We start from the raw sequence: 19133 nt of genomic DNA, 5'->3' as shown, positions 1-19133 counted from the left end.
GTGTTAGCTGCTCAGACGTTAGCTGCTCAGGTGCTAGCTGCTCAGGTGTTAGCTGCTTAGACATTAGCTGCTCAGGTGTTAGCTGCTCAGACGTTAGCTGCTCAGGTGTTAGCTGCTCAGGTGTTAGCTGCTCAGACATTAGCTGCTCAGGTGTTAGCTGCTCAGACATTAGCTGCTCAGGTGTTAGCTGCTCAGACGTTAGCTGCTCAGGTGTTAGCTGCTCAGACATTAGCTGCTCAGGTGTTAGCTGCTCAGATGTTAGCTGCTCAGACGTTAGCTGCTCAGGTGCTAGCTCCATACATGCTGTTATGATTATCCGGCGTTTTGCTTCTAGCTTGTTAGCTCGCTAGTCTTAGACCAAAGTGCCGACTGTTGCTTTAAATAAAGCTGCAGTTTCCTCTTTTTTGTCAAAGAAAACAGAGAGATTTTGATAAAGTTTTTATTTTTCAAACTGCGTGTCGTCTGGTCTTTGTCGTTTAGTCCTAGTTTCCATTCACGTCATTAGACTCTGCTCTTATGTTTCAGACACTGTCAGAGTTCAGTGTGATTGGCTGAGACTGACAGTATCGTGTCCTGTGATTGGCTGAGACTGCAGGACGTGGGGTTATCAGAGATATGATGTCACTCTTTCTGCTCAGCGTTCTCACGAGGAGCCGTTTCTCCTCTTTTAGCGCCTCCTCACGCGTCATTCAGCAGGTTTCCTTCATGCTGGAGGCGTCTGAACCCTCTGAGCCTTTCAGATCCACACCGACTCCCCTCGCCACAGATTTCATCCAAACAGGATTTGACACTATTCATATTTTAGGAAACCATCAAAGGAAACCTGTGATGAGGTTCATCTTTTCTGAGCAGAGCTGTGAAATGTATTTAAAATGCGTTACTAATTTAATGTCGGCCTGCTTCAGTCTAAATGCTCTGTGAGCAAAAACACAACAAAACCAAACCTGAGACGCTCGAACGGAGACTGTTTGCTTCAGGCTTCTTCAACTCACCGATATTTCATTATCGATGAATCTGTTCTTGGATTCATGTGTTCGTTGTTCCCAGATGATGTCTGAAAGTCTGTTTTTGTCCAAAACATTAACAGCAGTATAACACAAGTTCTCTAAGTGCTCCACTGAAGGTGAATGTCGGACCTCCTCTGGACTCTGATGCAAGGGGGGCTGCGGCAGACCCCCACCTGAGTTCTGATGTGTTTAACAGGGACAGAGTTCCTCTAATAAGATTAACACGACAAATTTCTGGAGATGAAGAAAAGAGATAACGATAAAAATAATAATATTAATAATGAGGATTAATCAATGCAAAGCAAAAGCTACTGCATTCGACTGATGAAGTAACACACACACACACACACACACACACACACACACACACACACACACACACACACACACACACACGTAAGGGTAAAATTCGGCGGCCCCTCTGCGCCTCCTGTGGGAGATCAGGAATGCTGGAATCCTGGAATTGCAAAACTGGAAGTGTGTATTTTGATAAGGTTACATGATCGTGTGTGTGTGTGTGTGTGTGTGTGTGAGTGAGTGAGTGAGTGTGTGTGTGCGCTTGGTTAATGTCATGCGATCCGCCGTGAATGGCCCAGAACTGGGTCGATTTGGAAACACACCACAGACATGGGAGACTGAGCAGACCTTTGTGTGTGTGTGTGTGTGTGTGTGTGTGTGTGTGTGTGTGTGTGTGTGTGTGTGTGTGTGTGTGTGTCAGTGAGAGAGAGAGAGAGACCCTCTCTGTCTCTGTCTGTTAGTGGAAACAGATGTTTGATATGTTCGGCCTGTCTAACACACACACACACACACAAACTTTACAGTCTTCACTCCCCTCCTCCTCCTCCTCCTCCTCCTCTTCCTCCTCCTCCTCCTCCTCCTCCTCCTCCTCCTCCTCTGTGACATTTTTGTGTTAAAGGGTCATTCTGTGTCACACGTGGAGATAAGGTCTGACCTGTGCTAGTCGGACCCTCACAGGCTCCTTTAAGGAGACTGTTCCAGTTTTGGATCCAGTTTGGATCCAGTTGGGATCCAGTTTGGATCTGGATCCGCTCGGCTCAGATGCTAAATAATTCTCAAATGTCTCATCACTTGTTTAAGAGCGAAGGCTGAGCAGACTAAACTCGGTGGTCCAGCTCTGTTTGCGGCTCCTCCAGGAGGCTGGAGATGAGCTGCGTGCTCCGGTCTTCCTCTGTGCCTCCCACCGATTGGTCAAACCTCCTCAGGGAGACGCTCCTCTCTGTCACACCTGTCCACTTCCTGTCGCAGCATCTGCCAGCTGGAGGTCAGCGCTGTGCGACTCATCAGTGCTCTGTGATTGGCCAGGAGCGCACAGGTGTGACATCTTGACTCCTTCACCTCCTCTGCGTGCTTTTACATTCAGAGATGAGATTACCTGAGCACACCTTCAACGGCATGACCTTTCACCTGGATCCATCTCTAGTCTTCCTCCTCCTCCTCCTCTTCCTCTTCCTCCTTTATTATAGTTGTGTGTGTGTGTGTGTGTGTGTGTGTGTGTGTGTGTGTGTGTGTGTGTGTGTGTGTGTGTGTGTGTGTGCGTGCTTGTCAGTGCACATTAACACAGAACCAAATATTAGTCATTACAGATGAGGGAGGAACAGTAAAAACATAACTAACTGCTCAGACATGTCCACAAAAATCCCCCACCTCCACACACACCCACATACACACACACACACACACACACACACACACACACACTGGATGATGATAAGGATTTATTTCTGACCTGAGTCACATTAACACACTCTGTCTGGTGTGTGTGTGTGTGCGTGCGCGTGTGTGTGTGTTGTTTCAGTCATCACCCAGGGGAACACAGCTGTGGACTGATGTGTGTGTGTGTGTGTGTGTGTGTGTGTGTGTGTGTGTGTGTGTGTGTGTGTGTGTGTGTGTGTGTGTGTGTGTGTGTGTGTTGATAGAATTTGTCGTTTTTAGCCTCCTTCGTCTCGGGGGTTTTGGGGTCTTTTGCCCTGAGCTGAACCTGTCAGGCAGACCGTCCTCCTGGGCCGTGTACTTATCCCGCCTCCAGTGTGTTGATGGCCGGGCTTTGTCTCCACTGCTGACCCCGACCCCGACCTTAAATGAATCGATGAATGGAAGAAGCTGATTGGTGGAGCTGGTGTGAGCTGGACACAGCTGTGGAGGAGAGCAGAGCAGCCTGAAGGCTCAGCTCAGGGCTCAAATGTAAATGTTCTGTTCATGAAAACAGTTGTTCTCTTTTATTTATTATCAGAGTGACAGAAAAGCTTAATTACAGCTGGATCATGATCTCACTTCCTCTCCTCCCTGCTCCTTTTCTTCTTCTTTGTAAAGCTCTGGAAAAAATGTGGATTTTAAGGGATTTTTGGTGATTTCAGAAGGTTAATTTTACTTTGAAATGTTTATCAGCGAGAAGCCGTGACAAACTGAAGTGTCCTCATCTGCCCTCAGAGGCCGCATTGTGTTTGTATCAGAGCGTGTGTGTGTGTGTGTGTGTGTGTGTGTGTGTGTGTGTGTTGAAACTCTCGATGAACCCTGTTATGAGTTGTGTCATATCTCGACCTTCTCGACCTTGACTTCCCATGATGCATTACAATTGTTGTCTGTGTGTGTGTGACTTGAATGATACATTGACACGATGATGCAGCTCACATGATGTTCAGGCTGCACATTCCTCTCTCCATTGTGTGTGTGTGTGTGTGTGTGTGTGTGTGTGTGTGTGAGGCGCTCATTTAAAGACATTGATTATTTTATTTTCTTGGTCCCAGTGGAGGACACACCTGGTCTGTGTGTGTTTCCTCAGGCTCAGGTTAAGGTCATCCTCAGCTGTAATTATGTGTGTGTGTGTGTGTGTGTGTGTGTGTGTGTGTGTGTGTGTGTGTGTGTGCGTGTGTGTGAGTGTGTGTGTGTGTGTGAGTGTGTGTGTGTGTGTGTTATTGACCCGCAGAGAGACCCCATCAATGCATCACTGTCTCCTCTTGCTCTAATGAAGTACACACACACACACACACACACACACACACACACACACACACACACACACACACACACACACACACACACACTCTGCTGCGTCTTGTGGATTCAGCGGAATGAAGCCAGAGGAGGTAATTGAAGCCCCTGACATTGAGTTGTGCTTAGCGCTGTGTGTTTGTGTGTGTAGCTTAGCATTAGCATTAGCAGGTCCCTTTGTTTAGCTCGATGCTAACGGTGACCTGAAATGACTCGTGTGGCTGATCTACCAGCTGATGACACACTCCACAGAGCGTGAAGATTTTAAGGCTGAACTCTGACCAGAACACACACACACGTCTTCATCCTGTGTGTGAAAATCTGATGTTTCACCTCATAGATCAACACCATGCACGAGTCGCTGGGCAGAGGAGATGAAGAAGATTAATCTGTCATCATCGTCGGTGATCAATACTGATTAAGAACATGAGCAATAATATGAAGAATTTTTACAAATGGAGTAACGAGTCCAGATCAGAAAAACACTTTAGAGCCCAGAGCTCTGAGCAGCATCCCGTGGTCCAACCCCAACACACACACACACACACACACACACACACACACACACACACACACACACACACACACACACACAGGCTAGGGCTCTGCTCCATGGGCGTAGTCGAGCACATTTTCCTGCTGGGACGAGCATCTGCTTCTTTTTCGGCACAGGAAGGGGAAGCCCCAACACACACACACACACACACACACACACACACACACACACACACACAGAAGCCAAATAGCGTGAAGTTGACACACACTCCTGCGTGTAGAAAATGCAGCAGGAAGTGTGAAGATGGAGATAAGACACACTGCTTATCACAACACACAGCCTCTCAGACCAGCCCTGGTGGTCACACACACACACACACACACACACACACACACACACACACACACACACACACACAGAAATCTCTTTACACACATGATGTGATCTCTTCATCACTGACAGCAGAAATATTCACCGCCAGCAACCGTCTCGGGATTTCTTTTTCAGATTACCGCCTTAATAAAATGGCTGTTTATGGGGGAAGTTTTGCTAATTTTAACTGCATCTGAACCTCATGAACCCTGACCTGAAAATCCAAGATGGCTGCTCCGTGCTTCATCAAATGAAAGCTGCAGTAATACGCTGTTTATTAGCAGTCGTACGCGCTCTCCAGCTTCTACTTGTAGACGTGTAGCTACAGTGTTTGTGTACACAAAATGCTGTGTAATGTGCAGTCAAAACCTGGTGCCTACGTTACCCACAATGCATCTCAAGTTCGGTCAGAGATCCAGTGTATCATGCTCGCAGCAGCTGATGTAGCCTGCAGCAGCTGCAGGCTCAGCTCAGCTCACACAGTCTCTAATGTGAAATCAACCTTTGAAACGCCGCACAACAAACACGACGGCTGTGTTTTTCTGCTGAGGATGACGTTGAGAAGCCAACGTCACAACTTTCACCGAGTCCTCCTTTAACGCGTCTGATACGATTCACACTCAGCTGTCAGATTACAGCTTCCTGTTCCTCAGTGCGGCCACAAAGACAAGGCATGTTGTCCCGCCGAGCGTTTGGGCTCCGTTCAGTCGTCCGTGTCGCTCCTGTCCGTCCCGCCTCGTCCACACGTGTCCAGCAGCTCCAGCTCGATATCAGAAACCCTCCACGGTGTGTTTGTGCTGAGCGATAAAGCTGCTGTGAGCTAACACACACTCAGGTCACACATTTGTATGAACTTTTGTTTGAATGTATGAAACAGTCAGTCTTATCACTGTGTGCGTGTGTGCGTGTGTGTGTGCGTGTGTGTTTCATTCCAGAAGTTGAAGTGGAGTTTGTGTGTGTCTCCTCTCAGAGTTCACGCACTCTCTGACTGACCGTGAAAGCAGAGAAAGTGGCGTCTTCACATGTTTAATTATCTCTCCTGTTTATGGTCGTTTTGTTTAACGAGCAGCAGAACCGGCCAATCAAAGCCTGAGAACAGTGGCGGTGTGTGTGTTTGAGTCGTTTGCTTTGTGTAAAGACACCGTGGACATAATAATAACTGGCAGGCACATTGTGCACTGGAAAATTTATGTTGGTGTTGTGTTCGAGTCTTGTGAGAGAAAGCGTAATTAGCAGTTTCTGGCCTGTAAATGGCGTCAACATGAAGCGGTAATTACAGCTGGGGAAGCCTCACTGAGAGAGCTCGGATATTTTTGACTCCGTGATCTGAAATTACAAGACAAAGCAAACAGACATGGACGCCTCGTGTCACTTCCTGTTAGTGTGTCACTGACCTGGTGTGGCGTCTGTGACGTCGTCCTCCAGCCCAAATGATGAGGGCGTGAACGAACAAAGCTCGTTATGTCAAAGACGGGTTCAGGTGAGCGATGTCACCTGACCTTTGACCTCTGTGTTCACTGCTGAAAGTTCACAGAAGAGAAACTGAATCTGACTTTCAGGCAAATCTGACAGCGAGTGTGTGACAGAAATCATTGGAGCGTAAAAATGTGTGTGTGTGTGTGTGTGTGTGTGTGTGTGTGTGTGTGTGTGTGTTGGCGGGGTCACGCCCTCTCCTCCCTCCTTGTGCAGGTTGTGCAACTTCCGCCTGCAACTGTGTCACCATGGCAACTGAGCCCTCGCATTCTGCACACACACACACACACACACACACACACACACACACACACACACACACACACTCTTTGCAACGCTGCGTGTGTGTGAGCACTAACAATAACCGTGAAGCCTGTGGGAAATAAACTAAGTTGTGTTGCAGACAGCAGGTGTCTGCTGTCAGACTGTGTGTGTGTGTGTGTGTGTGTGTGTGTGTGTGTGTGTGTGTGTGTGTGTATGAGAGAGAATTGTTATTAAGATTTAGTCTGCTTTATCAGACACAGGAAACCTCTCCCATACACACACACAAACACACACCAGCTTTCCAGGAATAATGAGCCAATGGGATGCTGAGACCACACACACACACACACACACACACACACACACACACACACACACACACACTCAGAGGAACCAAACACACCTGCAGAGATCAGAAGGACTCAAACTTGTGAATAAAGTGTCACATCAATATGAAAGAACTCAAAGTCCACTTCCTGTCCTGTCAGTGTCCTCTGACGCTCTGCCTCGTGGACTCTCAGCTCAGTCGTCATGAGCTTCGTCTTCTCCGACCTTTGTCTTCAGCTTTGATTCCATTTCCACCATCTCATCTCTCTCTCCCTCTCTCTCTCTCTGTGTGTCTGTGTCTCTCGCCCAGATGAGCGTGAGGCGGTGCAGAAGAAGACCTTCACCAAGTGGGTGAACTCGCACCTGTCCAGAGTCTCCTGCCGCATCACCGACCTCTACATGGACCTGAGGGACGGACGCATGCTCATCAAACTGCTGGAGGTCCTGTCAGGAGAGAGACTGGTGGGTCCCATTGCTCAGTGCTTTTATTTTGAAAGAGGAGCAGGGGGAGGAAGTGTCCAGAAAAGGTTCATTCCTCCTGAAGGCTATGTGACGAGACTGTAACTTTTAAATGGCGTCTCATGAACGTAAAGCTCCGCCTCCTGCAGTAAACGTGTCATTTCAATAAGATTTAATACGAACTAATTAAAAAAAGTGATTAAACAGAAGAGAAAGAGTCAAATTTCAGTTTACAAATCAGTCTATGAAAAGGATTTTCAGGGCAAAAGAGAAAAATAAAACTGCATTTGTCCCTCTCTAAAACCTGACATTTTTAACGTTCAGATCTCATTTTCTCTGATAAACTGTGATCGTGGTCGTTAGCTGAGCTTCGCCTCCTCTGTTTGGTCGTTATCTTCCCGCTCAGCGCTGACTCGTCCTCTCCGGCTGAACTCAAACAGCTGCTCGCCGTCTCTGCTCTCCCACTTCTTATCTGCTTCTGTCAACACTGATGTTTAAGACTCGTCCAATCATTAACCGTGACCCGCCTCCACCGCGCCGTTCATCTGACCGCGCTCGCAGCGGTCCGTGTGCTTCGTCTCGCCTCGGTGGACGATGACGCCTTCAGTTAGCGTTAGCTTAGCTTACGGACACGTTATAAATCAGCTTCAGCAGCAGGAAGTTTGTCGTCTCACAATGTGAAAAAACATGATTTAAGTTGTTTTTAATTGGTTAATCCATCCGTCAGCTCCCCTTTGTTGAGTCATGTTGATTGATCGTTATGTTACTCTGAATTATTGATTTATACTGCTGGAAAGAACTGAAAACATTCGATATAATAACATAAATAAGTTTGAGGTCACATCGTCCGTCAGAGTTCAGACTTCGGCTGCTGTGATTCAGATCGTGGTCGCGTTAAATTGCATTTTATGTTGCTATTAAAAAGGTCTTAAATTTAGCTTGTGACACACACACACACACACACACACACACACACACACACACACACACACACACACACACACACACTCAGTGTCAGGCTGGTTTTTCTTGCTGTCTGACTTGAAGACATTTAAACTTGTGTCTGTCCCAGTTTCACCCCCCGCCTTGTGACTTCCAGTGTTACGAGCCAAACTCCCCCCTCTTCTTCCTCCTCTTCCTCCTCCTCTTCTTCTTCTTGGCCGTCTGTCTCTCTGCTGTCATCCGGCCTTTTCACAACCCGTCAAACACACAGAGAGAAAGAATTTACTCTATTTTCTGCTGATTTTGAATTCAGACTTCATTTGTTCTGTTTCTTCTTCGTGTCGCATGTTTGTCGTCGGGCGGAGGTCCAGAGAATCTCTGGCATTTTGGATGCTCGTGGAGGAGGAAGCGAGGAGACGAGAAAGGAGAGGAGAGAGGAGGAACGGGTGGAAATGCAGAGAGAAGAAAAGGAAAATAAACGATAGTGAAGTGTTGAGCAGGACGGACGGAGCGCAGAGTGGGAGACGGTGTGGGGGGTGTTCCAGTTGTGAAAGGAGTCATTGAGTAACTTTCAGGGTTTACATGGAGCCAAAACGCCTCCAGAAGCAGCAGAAGAATCTGAGCGCAAGCGGCTGTTTGCGCTGCAGAGGCAGCGTTTAAAGGACACGTCCAGCTCCTGCAGCGTGGACGTCTGTCCAGTCTGTCCGCTGGTCACAGTAACCTCGATCCCACTGACGTCCCGCTCGTCTGCGTCTTCGCTATCGTCACAGTAACGCAGCTCACAGACTGGATCTGTCCTGCAGACCAAAACCAACAATGTGTTCGTCTCAATACTTCCTCACTTCCTGTCTGCGGCGTCCAAATCCATGGCTTCAATTTTTAAAGGGGCTCAGTAATGTCCTGAAACAGCTGGACGCTGTACACTGTAAAAATACTCCACTACAAGTTAAGTAGCTGAGTAGAAGAGCCTGAGGACTGTTGGCAAAACAGACCTGATGTCCCCAAAGGAAGCAGGATTTTACTGTTGTAGATGGTCGAGGTGGAACTTTGAACAGCTTATTACAGTCTTACACTGTGATGAAGGAAGAGCAGTGAGGCTCACTGATGAGTTTTTAATGGAGGTCAGTGGCTCAGAGGAAGAAGATCAGTCAGTCTGAGAGCAGATTCTGGGCTTTTCTTGGATGTCGATGATAAGAAAAATGTCGAATCGCAGCAGTCTTGGTGTTTAAGGCTCTTTGTTTGCAGCACACTGCTGGAGCTCACCAAAGCGCTAAATGCTAAAGCTACGTGTGGTTCGAATCCTGGTTGATTAAAGGTTTCAGAACAGAGATTTTGCAAAGTCTAAAAACAGCTCGTGAGCGGGGAAAGTCCCGCTGCAGGTCTGCGCCGCACTGTTGATGGAGGTAGAGCGATTTTTGTTTGGTTTCGTGGAATAAAATGCTGATCTGAAGCTGTTTGAACCGACCAACACTGAAGCTCTGTGTGGTTTGTTGGATTTGAGCCACCGGCAGACAACAGTCCAAAATATCTCTGGTCTGAGTCCAGATCCTGAATCACTGAGCGACTTTAGGCGGGTGGTGTTTATGTGTCTGTGTGAGGAAAAGCAAAGACAGCAGTGTTATTGTTGGACGGCGTCCTGCTTGTAGTTTGGACGGTCAGTGTTGGACGGAGGACATGTGGTGTGGACGGCGAGCAGGATGTTCCGCCGCTGCTCTGACACCTCAGACGTTTATTTTATCCCGGTTATTTATTCTTCCTGTTTCAAGATTCAGCGTCACCATAAACACACCAGCTCATCCGAAGGATCGACTGTCAGGAGTGATGAAGGACGAAGAAGAGCCAGAAACATCGTTCTGACGTTAAAAAGACAAAAGAGAGTTTCTGGCTGGAGGTTATGATGAAGGCTGAAACATGTCCGCTGCTCTCCAGCCTTCATCAGAGCTGCAGTTCAACACACATGCTTCATCAGTCATATTGAGGCGAGGATGAGGAGGAGAGGAAGTCGTCTCCGGCTGGTCCCACGTTTTGCCCGGCGCAGTCTGAGTCTCTTTAAAGGTGGGGGCTGAGCAGATGGATGTGTGTCTGACTTCCATTCGATCTGTGTTAATCACATCAGCGCTCGTCTTCCTCGCTGTCTGCTCCTCATCGTCCTGCACCTCTGCAGCACAGAGGTGCGTTCAAAGACAGACGGACGCTTCAGAATCGCCTCATCACGCTGCAGCTCTCAGTCATCTGACAGCACGAGTGCGTCCTCAGGGAAACCCTGCGGACAATACATTATATGACTTCATACTTCACAGTATTTCAGAGGGACATGAGATCAGACAGAAGCCTGAAGACACGTTTGTGTTTCAGAACTTTGTTTCTTCTTCTTTCCCATTAATCACCCGATGACCCCTCAGATTGATCTGGTGACCCTTTGTTTGAAGGGTTTGACAGTATCTCCACCTGCAGCAGCTCAGACATCCATGCCTCATGACATAAACACAGTTTTCTAACGTCGTTACAACAGTGTGAAATTAAGCATAATGTGTGCTTTTACTGCTGTCTGGAGCCCCTGGTGGTCCTCCTCTGTGCAGACCCTGGTCCTCCTCCTCTCTCCTCCTGACTGTAGCTTCGCTCTCACACTCCGCTGAGCTTCTGTTGTTGTGGTTTGTCGGTTGTTTGTTGTGTAACCGCCGAGCCGTCAGACATCTGTCTGCTGCTGCAGCTCTAGAGGAGGTTAGCTCGGTGTTAAATCCCTCCGCTGTAATAATATCTGACTCCTCCTCGTTCGTCAGCTTTCATGCCTGCTGGAAAAGCTCACGGACGCTCGGAGGTGATGCGACGCTTCCTGTCTGTTACCACAGCAGTGTTTGTTTGTCTCACCGTCACAGCCAGGTTTTATTTTCCCGTTCTCATTTTTCACTGTTGTTTCTAAGAATCAAACTAAAGCTCTTCCAGATGATTTCTGAGATGAAGAAAAGCTCCTTTCTTTGAATCCAGTTATCACACATGTCAAACGACTGACGGCCACAGCAGCGTTCAGCTAACAGGAGCCTGTCAGTGACTGATGTGAGGTCTAAACAAACACAACCAGAATCCAGAGGCAGTTGGTTCTTGAACTGAAGCTGTTTGGTTTCTGCAGGAGACACGTTTGCTTTGATTATTAACAACATTTTTCCTGCTTTGGGATGTTTGTATTGAGGAAATCTGATGAATGATTTAGAAAGAGGAGAAGTGAGAGTTCAGCACAGAACGTGTGGTGTTCGAAACCTCTCAGCTGTCCGCAGCTGTCCGCAGCTTCTTCTTCTTCTTCTTCTTCTTCTTCTTCTTCTTCTTCTTCTTCTTCTTCTTCTCCTTCTTCGTGTTTGTTTGGCAGCTTGAAGAACTTCACGCTTCCTGCTTTTTGAGGCTTGTAAATAAACCGAGATGTGTTTTTGTTTCAGCCCAAACCCACAAAGGGTCGCATGCGGATCCACTGTCTGGAGAATGTGGACAAGGCTCTGCAGTTCCTGAAGGAGCAGAGGGTCCACCTGGAGAACATGGGCTCCCACGACATCGTGGACGGAAACCACCGCCTCACCCTGGGCCTCATCTGGACCATCATCCTCCGCTTCCAGGTAACAGGCAGCCGTGCAAGTCTGCATCCCGCAATGAGTGAATCAGCTGAAATCAGACCGCTGCTCTGATGTTTGCTCCATCACCTTCCATCGTAGTCCACTGCGCAATTTTGCATCCCAAAGTCAGTCTGCTCATGTCTGGGCTCATCTACACCCTGACCTGTGGATATAGTAGTCACAGTAGTGGTTGCTGTTACTATTTTGCATCCCAGTCACATTAAATGTCTAAAACGGGGCATTAACATGTTTTAGCCTGAGATGAAACAAAATGCAACTGTGATAAATGACTGTTAAGCTGAATGAAGTGTACCTAATAAACTGGCCACTGCTGGGAGAGTAAATTCAGAGCAAGGTGTTAATCACAAAGCCGAAAATGAATCATTAATTAAAAGATAAAGTTCCACATGTTTTCTGCAGATATGAAAGCAGAGTGTGTTTAACGTTAAATCCTTCGTAATCCGAAAAATGTGACATCGCTGCGTCTTTAATTATTTGCTGAAAGATTAAAAGCTGTCAGTTAAATGACGTCATATTTTAGTGGAGCTGTTGGACGTTTCCAGGTCAGTTTGAGCGTCTTTATCAGCGTTGGACGCATCGATCTCACCCCGTCAAAGACACACTCGTCTCTTTACTGTACGCCGGCGGCACTGTCGTGTCACCCGGCTGATGATGTCATCATTAGGGACGGCGAACAGTTGGGAAATGGGTGAACAGGATTTAGCTTTTATAAGCCAAGAGGATTAAAAAACTCTTTTTAGTTGTTTTTAAATCCTGCAGTGGAGGAATGAGGGTGAAACAGACGGAGTGTGTGTGTGTGTGTGTGTGTGTGTGTGTGTGTGTGTGTGTGTGTGTGTGTGTGTGTGTGTGTGTGTGTGTGTGTGTGTGTGTGTGTGTGTGTGTGTGTGTGTGTGTGTGTGTGTGTGTGTGTGTGTGTGTCTCATACATGCTCTGGCGGTGTTGATGTTGATTTGACGCTCCTGTCGCTCTGAAACTGACGGATGACGATCGATGAAGGTGAGGTGTGTGTGCTCTGTCTTCCTGTCTCTGTGAGGACAGTTTGGAGGTCGACGCCTTTTTCTGGAAAATGAGGACGTTTGTTAGAGCGTGAGGACGTGTTTGCTTCCGGGCGTACGCGTCGGAGTGCGGCCGTGTGTGTTTGTTGATGTCGGGATTGAGCGTGACTGTGAGGACGTTACATTTGGTGCAGAATGGGACGCTGTGATTGGCCGTCACTGCTCTCCGGCGCCTGTCTGAAGGCTTTAGTTTAGACATTCAGCTGAGAAGTCTTCGTGTCAGCGTGGACAGTAGAGTTTGAAGACGTGAACACGTGTCTGAGGATGTTTCACAATCGAAATAAGCCTTTAATATCAGACACAAAGCAGACATTCATGTTTCAGGGTATTGTTCATGTTGTTTCCTGTGTTTGATTAGACCCGCGATGGTGATCACTCATTCATTCATCATTCATTCATAAATTAACTGATTGATTGTCTTAAGCGCTTTGTCTCCACGTCTCCATGCTGTGGTTCAGCTAATCCACTTTGCTTTACGGATGTGCCTGCGGTGTGCATCACGTCCGGTAACGAGGGAATCGTTCATGCAGTAACTAAATAATGTCGTTAGAGAGTTCAAAGAGCTGCGTCAATTCATTTAATCAGCCGTCAGACACGATGGATTGAGTCAATGTCTCAGAAGGACGATTACAAACAAAATCTAACTGTTCAGATGTCAATTAACCTCAAGTGTGTGTGTGTGTGTGTGTGTGTGTGTGTGTGTGTGTGTGTGTGTGTGTGTGTGCGCATCTCAGATCCAGGACATCAGCGTGGAGACGGAGGACAACAAGGAGAAGAAGTCGGCTAAAGATGCTCTGCTGCTCTGGTGTCAGATGAAGACGGCGGGGTGAGAATCTTCTCAGGAAGTTTACGCTTCTCCACAGCTCAGACTACATTTCCCATCAGCCCCGTCACCTCCTGTTTCCACCTTTAATTGCAGTCTCAGAGTCCCATCAGATTAATATATATCATAAGTAAATGACTGTCCTCTTCCTCTTCCTCTTCCTCTTCCTCTTCCTCTTCCTCTTCCTCTTCCAGATATCCAAACGTCAACATCCACAACTTCACCACCAGCTGGAGAGACGGGATGGCCTTCAACGCTCTCATCCACAAGCACAGGTAAACGTCAGACTCGTCAGATCAGAACGAGGAGCCGCTGCAGCTCCTCGATGAGTCCACGCCGCCGTCAGCCGCCGAGCGTCGCTTCCTTCCTCGTGCTCCGTAATAACCTCAGAGTCTCAGCTGACCCGTCAGCAGACCGTGTCCTTCAGACCACATTTAGACCTGAAGCGTTTCATTATGCCAAACATAAAGAAAACTATGTTTCAGCCAAACAAAGCTGATATTCAGAGCAGTCACGCTGCAGAAGCCTGAAACGGGTTCATGCTGTGAAGCTTTTCTTCGCGGCGCTGCTGGTCAGCGATTGGTCGTCCGCTGGTTTGATGCAGAAAGCACAGAAGAAGAGTTCCACTGCACGTTCGTCACGCATCAGTCATTCATCCACATGTCCCTCTGTCAAACATGACAGTAGTAAAGTATTTAGGTTATCATCATTTTGCCTCTCTGTCTCTGTTTATTTATTTGTTTGTATTGGTTGTTGTCTTCAGACCCGACCTGATCGACTTCGACAAGCTGAAGAAATCAAACGCTCACTACAACCTGCAGAATGCTTTCAACCTGGCTGAGCAACACCTGGGCCTCACCAAGCTGCTGGACCCCGAGGGTGAGAGGGCGCGCACGCACATGCAGCACACATACACGCACACACATACACACACACGCTGACACACACACGCTGACACACACGCACATGCTGACACACACATTGCATGCACGCTGTTTCATATAGTATGCGGTCTGATCTTTGTTTTCCGTTGTGTGTGTGTGTGTGTGTTTTGTGTGTGTGTGTGTGTGTGCGCGTGCGCAGACATCAGCGTGGACCACCCTGATGAGAAGTCCATCATCACCTACGTGGTGACCTACTACCACTACTTCTCCAAGATGAAGGCCCTGAAGGTGGAGGGGAAGAGAATCGGCAAGGTGACGGAGGACGTCCATCACCACAGACAGACCGAGACACAGACAGACACAGACAGACAGACAGTTAACGGACCTGCTGCTCTTTCCTAAACATGTCTCTTCTGGCGTCTTTTCCAGGTGCTGGACAACGCCATCGAGACGGAGAAGATGATCGAGAAGTACGAGTCTCTGGCCTCAGACCTGCTGGAGTGGATCGAGCAGACCATCATCATCCTCAACAACAGGAAGTTTGCCAACTCTCTGGTGGGAGTCCAGCAGCAGCTGCAGGCCTTCAACACGTACCGCACGGTGGAGAAGCCGCCAAAGTCAGTCCAGAGTCTGCACGCACGCACGCACACACACACAAACACACACATGCACGCACGCACACACAAACACACCCACGCACACACACCTGGGCAGCAGTCCACTGCAGTTAGCATCAAATATGAATCTATGAGAGAAAAATACTTTAAGATGTAATGCTGCACAGAAAGGTTTAAGAGTGAGATGTTCAGACGGGTTTCAGTCTCATGTCTGTGTGTTCAGGACGGAGCTGGTGACTGGACGCGCTTAGCCTAGCTTAGCCTAGCTTAACTTAGCTTAGCTTAGCTTAGCTTAGCTTAGCATAAAGGCTGGAGGCAGTGGGGAGCAGCTAGCCGAGCTCTGTCTCTGAAACTTTCTGGTGAACGAGATGAATCCTGTTTGTTTTCAGACATGAGAACATGTGACGGCTTACGGGGCGTCACATGGTGGAACTACTTGTTGACAGACAGCAGTGTATCCATCCGCCCAGCTGTCTCAGGTTTTCCTCTTTCTTCCTCACTCCCGCTCTCCTCTTCCTCTGTGTGTTTGACTCCTGACAAACCTGCAGCAGCAGCAGAGAGGACGTCACACACGCTCTGGCAGCGCTCGAGCTCTCAGAGTGAAGCAGATATTTCACAGTTTGCTGCTCATCGCTCTGCTGTGTTTGAGGCACTTTCCTCCCACAGCGACTGAAGCAGGAAACAAACCGCAGAAGCAGCCGAGTCTGAATCTGAACACAAACCAGATGATCTTTCCTGGAGTGAGTCGCAGCACGTCTGGCTGGGAAATGAAAACACGTCACGAGGTTTTCGTCTCTGTGGCAACACGAAGCGAAACTTCGCCAAGTTTAAAAGAGTTTTAAAAGATTTCACCCAAAACATTCACAGATTCTTAGAATTTGAACAAACTCGCTCTGTTGGTCCACTGTGGACACAAAAATGTGAACACAGGCAGCGCAGCAGCTCTGCATCCCAAGTTGTAATTGTGTGTGTGTGTTTCTGTGTACGTGTGTGTGTGTGTGCGCGCGCGCGTGTGTGTGCGTGTGTGTGTGTGCGCAGGTTCACAGAGAAGGGAAACCTGGAGGTTCTTCTGTTCACCATCCAGAGTAAAATGAGAGCCAACAACCAGAAGGTTTACACTCCCCGAGAGGGAAAGCTCATCTCCGACATCAACAAGGTGACCACACCTGCTGTGATGTCATCACTTACTGCACTTTGTCCTCATGCGTCTTTGATCTGCTGGAGAAAACTTCAGAAAAGGTTCATTGTGTGTGTGTGTGTGTGTGTGTGTGTGTGTGTGTGTGTGTGTGTGTGTGTGTGTGTGTGTGTGTGTGTGTGTGTGTGTGTGCGCGTGTGTGTGTGGTAGGCATGGGAGCGTCTGGAGAAGGCGGAGCATGAGCGGGAGCTGGCTCTGAGGACGGAGCTGATACGTCAGGAGAAACTGGAGCAGCTCGCCAGACGCTTCGACCGTAAAGCCGCCATGAGGGAGACGTGGCTGAGCGAGAACCAGAGGCTGGTCTCACAGGTGAGGCACACCTGTACCTGTTCTCGTGTAGGACGCCACAGACAGGAAGTCTGTACATTAGGTCCTTCATAAAAGTCTGATGAAATAATGTTCTGTCCTCTGTCCTTCCTTTGTATCCTCCCCTCCTTCCTATCCTTGTTTCCTTTACTCATTTGTTTCCTTTCCTCTCTCCACTCTTAATGTCCTTTTTTGTTTCCCATGTTTGTTTCCTCTCCTCTCCTTGTTTCCTTTCCTCTGTCCTACCTGTTTCTCTCCTCCTTGTTTCATGTCCTGTCTCCCCTGTATGTTTCCTCTCCTCTCTCATCTCTTTGTTTCCTTACTGGTCCTTGTTCCCTCTCCTCTCCTTGTTTCCTTTCCTCTCTCTTTGTTTCTTTTATACTCTCCTTGTTTCCTTTCCATGTTTCCTTTCCTTCTTCCTGCAGGATAACTTTGGATTTGACCTCCAGGCCGTCGAAGCTGCTACTAAGAAGCATGAAGCCATAGAAACGGACATCGCAGCCTATGAGGAGCGAGTTCAGGTCAGTCCATCACCTGCAGGTTTGAGGAGGCCGAAACACAGAATTAGAACATGTCCATATCAGATGGGTCCATTGATTAAATCAGTTGATCGGATGCATTTAAAGCCTCGACTGGAAGGATCTTAGCTTCATTAGAATGAATTCAAGCCTTGATGGGATGGTTCCTTTCATGTCTGTCATCCGAGTTGGATAAATAAATATCTATGAATATATAAATAAATAAACAAACAAATAAATAAATGTGAATATTGCTTAAATTTTGTGTTTGAAAATATGTTGTTTGTAGTTTTAAAAAAAATTCTGCTTTTGGAAGACAATCAGTTTTTTAGTCTTCAGTCTTTTCTTGTCCATTCATCCCTCCTTCCTCTCATCCTCCTCCTCCTCCTCCTCCTCCCTCTCTCGCTTCAGGCAGTGGTTGCTGTGGCGAAGGAGCTGGAGGCGGAGAGTTACCATGACATCAAACGCATCACGGCCAGGAAGGACAACGTGATCCGGCTGTGGGAGTACCTGCTGGAGCTGCTGAAGGCCCGCCGGCTGAGACTGGAGATGAACCTGGGCCTGCAGAGAGTCTTCCAGGAGATGCTCTACATCATGGACTGGATGGACGAGATGAAGGTATGAGGGCCGACCAATCAGACGAGAGAAACCTCGCTGCTAGTTTATTTATTCTTTGATTAGATGTTTGTTTAATTTTTGCTGTTTTGTTAGATGGAAGTGAACTGAAGTCACATCAAAACCAAAAGTTTTAACTCTTCAGTCTGTTCAGTCCAGTCTATCAGTGTTGTGACCTTTGACCCTGCTCCCCCCCACCCTGCAGATGCTGCTGCTCTCTCAGGATTATGGGAAACACCTGCTGGGTGTGGAGGACCTGCTGCAGAAACACGCCCTGGTGGAGGCCGACATCGCCATCCAGGCCGACCGCGTGCGAAACGTCAACAGCAATGCTCAGAAGTTCGCCGATGACTTGGAGGGTGAGACGGACGGACGGACGCTGTTCGCTCAGACAGAAGTTCACGATGATCCCTCTGCTCGTTGCCTGACTCACTCTTCCTCCGCTCTCCTCTTCCTCCTCCTCAGGTTATAAACCCTGTGATCCTCAGATCATCCGGGATCGAGTCGCTCACATGGACTTCTGCTACCAGGAGCTGAGCCAGCTGGCAGCTGAGCGGCGAGCTCGCCTCGAGGAGTCTCGCCGCCTCTGGAAGTTCTTCTGGGAAATGGCTGAAGAGGTTACTATCACAACTTCAATGTCTCGTTTGTTCTCTTTGTATCAGATTTGATTATTTCCTGGATTTGATGGCTTCACTCAGAACCTTTGACACGGTCGTCTTCGCCTGAATTCACCCTGAAAACCCTGATTTTGTCGTGAGGTGATGCAGCTGAACGTGTCCGTGTTGTCTTTGTAGGAGGGCTGGATCAGAGAGAAGGAGCAGATCCTGTCCTCCGAGGATTATGGGAAGGATCTGACGGGAGCGTTGCGACTGCTGAGTCAGCACAAAGCCTTCGAAGACGAGATGAGTGGGCGATCCGCCCACCTGCAGCAGACCATCAAACAGGGCGAGGAGCTGGTGGCCAACAACCACTTTGGAGCCGACAAGATCAAAGAACGTATCCAGGACATCCAGGTACGCTGCACCTGCTCCCGAAAAGAGGAAACTTAGAATCTGTAGCTTTTATTCTTCAGATCAAGTTCATGGAGGCTTTAAACCGTCTCACAGTGACTTAGTGATCAAAGTTCAGGTTTAAAATGCTGGATTTTGAGG

At 48.1% G+C, this 19133-nt stretch overlaps 1 protein-coding gene across 1 annotated transcript in view; it reads left to right on the top strand.

Moving 5' to 3' along the window:
* LOC139341670 (spectrin beta chain, non-erythrocytic 1) overlaps positions 1-19133 on the top strand; it is a 92302-nt gene that overhangs the window by 49297 nt on the left and 23872 nt on the right. The window contains exons 3-16 of the mRNA XM_070978295.1: positions 7259-7410; positions 11778-11951; positions 13759-13850; positions 14042-14122; positions 14611-14726; positions 14931-15043; positions 15161-15348; positions 16387-16504; positions 16694-16852; positions 17275-17370; positions 17779-17985; positions 18188-18341; positions 18448-18599; positions 18777-18995. Of these exons, the coding sequence (XP_070834396.1) occupies positions 7259-7410; positions 11778-11951; positions 13759-13850; positions 14042-14122; positions 14611-14726; positions 14931-15043; positions 15161-15348; positions 16387-16504; positions 16694-16852; positions 17275-17370; positions 17779-17985; positions 18188-18341; positions 18448-18599; positions 18777-18995 (2021 nt within the window). The remainder of the gene's footprint in view (positions 1-7258; positions 7411-11777; positions 11952-13758; positions 13851-14041; positions 14123-14610; positions 14727-14930; positions 15044-15160; positions 15349-16386; positions 16505-16693; positions 16853-17274; positions 17371-17778; positions 17986-18187; positions 18342-18447; positions 18600-18776; positions 18996-19133) is intronic.

This window comes from Chaetodon trifascialis, chromosome 13 (genome assembly GCF_039877785.1).
Source record: "Chaetodon trifascialis isolate fChaTrf1 chromosome 13, fChaTrf1.hap1, whole genome shotgun sequence".
Classification (NCBI taxonomy): Eukaryota; Metazoa; Chordata; class Actinopteri; order Chaetodontiformes; family Chaetodontidae; genus Chaetodon; species Chaetodon trifascialis.
This window is presented reverse-complemented; position numbering and strand designations above follow the sequence as displayed.